We start from the raw sequence: 2,204 nt of genomic DNA, 5'->3' as shown, positions 1-2,204 counted from the left end.
TATATATATATATATATATACACATACACACACCCATACCTGCACATATATATATATATATATATATATTCACAGATCTATCATGTAAATATTAGATTTTATATATATATATATATATATATATATATATACACACATACACACGAATTGTGAGATAAAAATAGAACACAGGCGGGCTGTCTGTTTGTCCAACAATTCAATCACTGTCCTCATCAATGGCAGCTGATGTTGCTGATGATGATGATGCTGTTGTTGTTGCTGTTGTTGTGGCTGATCCTTTCTTCCGTTTCTTCGGCTTCGGTTTCACATCTTCCTCCTAAGACAAGAAAAAAAAAGAAACAAGGATCATATACAGACACACACAATCACACAAACTAGTGTATTCCTATGAATCTATATGTTGTGTATATATGTAGTTAGATTTTGTGACAAAATTTCGACAGGAGCTGGAAAGGCCATCAGCCACACCAGGTTCCACTGTCTGTTTTTGGCGTGGTTTCTCCAGCTGGATGCCCTGCCTAACATGTACTGGGTGCTTGTTATGTGGCACCAGCACTGACAGTAACGATAAACGACAGCAAGTTGCAGACTCAGCCAACGCAATCAACGTGATTTCAGGACATAACATGAAAGGACTATTTGCAAACGATATGACACTTGGAGTAACCTATTTAATAGAATATGCAACCATACAGCTCCTTGCAGTCTTCGAAACAGATCCGTGAACGAACTACGAGATCGCAAGGGAGACAACTGTTGTGGCGTTATTCATTCTTCGAGTCAAAGGGGAGAAAACTACTACCGTTCACTCATCACGTAAATGAAACGAAGAGGTGTAGCATTTAAATTCTCTTTGCCTCCACGGTACACTCGTGCAAGTGGGGGGGGGGACGGAATCAAGCCGTTACGAAGTGAAGGGAGACAACTGTGCATAACTCACCTCACTAGTGCTGGCTTCACTTTCTGTCTCCTCTTTTTTCACTTTGATCACTTTAGTGGAGGAATTGTCACGGGTTCTCCGTCCTCTAAGTACACGAGTGGTCTTCATGTCATCAAAGTCTTCTGCCAGGGCCAGTAAGTCACTGTATCTGTTGAAGAAGACATGCAACAATAACATTAAGTCACAATTCAAAATAGTTGCAATTGTTTTGATTTGTTAAGGTCATGTCAAAGAGAAACTTCATTTTCAAGAACCCTAAATAAGTTTGAATATTTGCAAACTTAGAAGGAAATAGTTCACTCCTGAATCTCAAACATGTATGAACAAATATGCACACACACACACACACACACACACACAAACATCACTAGCAGCACCATCATCATCTGGCGTCTGTCTCCCCATGCTGTCAATGAAAAGCAACCAAATCACGTCTTGTGGCTTTAAATAAGGAAGGTTGCAATCAATAATAAATACAATCATGGATACATCATCATCATCACCACCATTTTATGTCCAGCTTAAAAAGCAGGCTTGGACTGCAAGGGGAAAATAGACAGCCAAAGCTAGATTACCTCTGTTTATTCCCAGGTCAGGGCTGACCTGGGAATAAACAGCCAAGAGCCACTGTCCAGTTTACATCCACTCAACAACGCAAGTGTGTCTTGTACAAAACACACTTTTATCTATTTTGACTGAAAATGTTGAACATTTGTATATTCTACCCTTTTATATATATTCCTAAATCAGACTTCAAACGGGAGATGATAAATGGGAGTTGGGAAAATAAAAATTACTCACTTTGTTTTTTGTACCTCAGACGCTGTCATTTGTACTTGCTGTAAGGCATGCTGCATACTTTCATGGTTCAAAACTAGAAGAAGAATATAAAACAAATATATATATATATATATATATATATATATATCACCAGTCCTCAGTCAAATCGTCCAACCCATGCTAGCATGGAAAGCGGACGTTAAACGATGATGATGATGATGATATATATATCAACTTTAAATAGAGCTCAAAATTGATCATCCATTGAAAATACTTTATTACAACAACAATAACAATAATAATAACAAATAAATAGACCTATGTACATTTCGATAGAACATCCAGAATGATTAATACATATCATAAAATATTATAAAATATTATAAAATATAGGATACTCCATCTCCTCAGGGTCCCATTATTATTGCTATCATCACCATCATTATTATTAGTATATATATATATATATATATATATATATATA

The 2,204-nt window shown here is 36.6% G+C and overlaps 1 protein-coding gene across 1 annotated transcript in view; it reads right to left on the bottom strand.

The window, feature by feature from the left end:
- Positions 1 to 31: 31 nt before the first annotated feature.
- LOC106874043 (integrator complex subunit 3) overlaps positions 32 to 2,204 on the bottom strand; it is a 48,995-nt gene continuing 46,822 nt past the window's right edge. Inside the window, exons 30-32 of the mRNA XM_014921606.2 lie at positions 1,742 to 1,814; positions 941 to 1,088; positions 32 to 316 (exon numbers count right to left, since the gene is read on the bottom strand). Of these exons, the coding sequence (XP_014777092.1) occupies positions 197 to 316; positions 941 to 1,088; positions 1,742 to 1,814 (341 nt within the window). The 3' untranslated portion in view covers positions 32 to 196. The remainder of the gene's footprint in view (positions 317 to 940; positions 1,089 to 1,741; positions 1,815 to 2,204) is intronic.

This window comes from Octopus bimaculoides, chromosome 17 (assembly GCF_001194135.2).
Source record: "Octopus bimaculoides isolate UCB-OBI-ISO-001 chromosome 17, ASM119413v2, whole genome shotgun sequence".
Taxonomy (NCBI): domain Eukaryota; kingdom Metazoa; phylum Mollusca; class Cephalopoda; order Octopoda; family Octopodidae; genus Octopus; species Octopus bimaculoides.
This window is presented reverse-complemented; position numbering and strand designations above follow the sequence as displayed.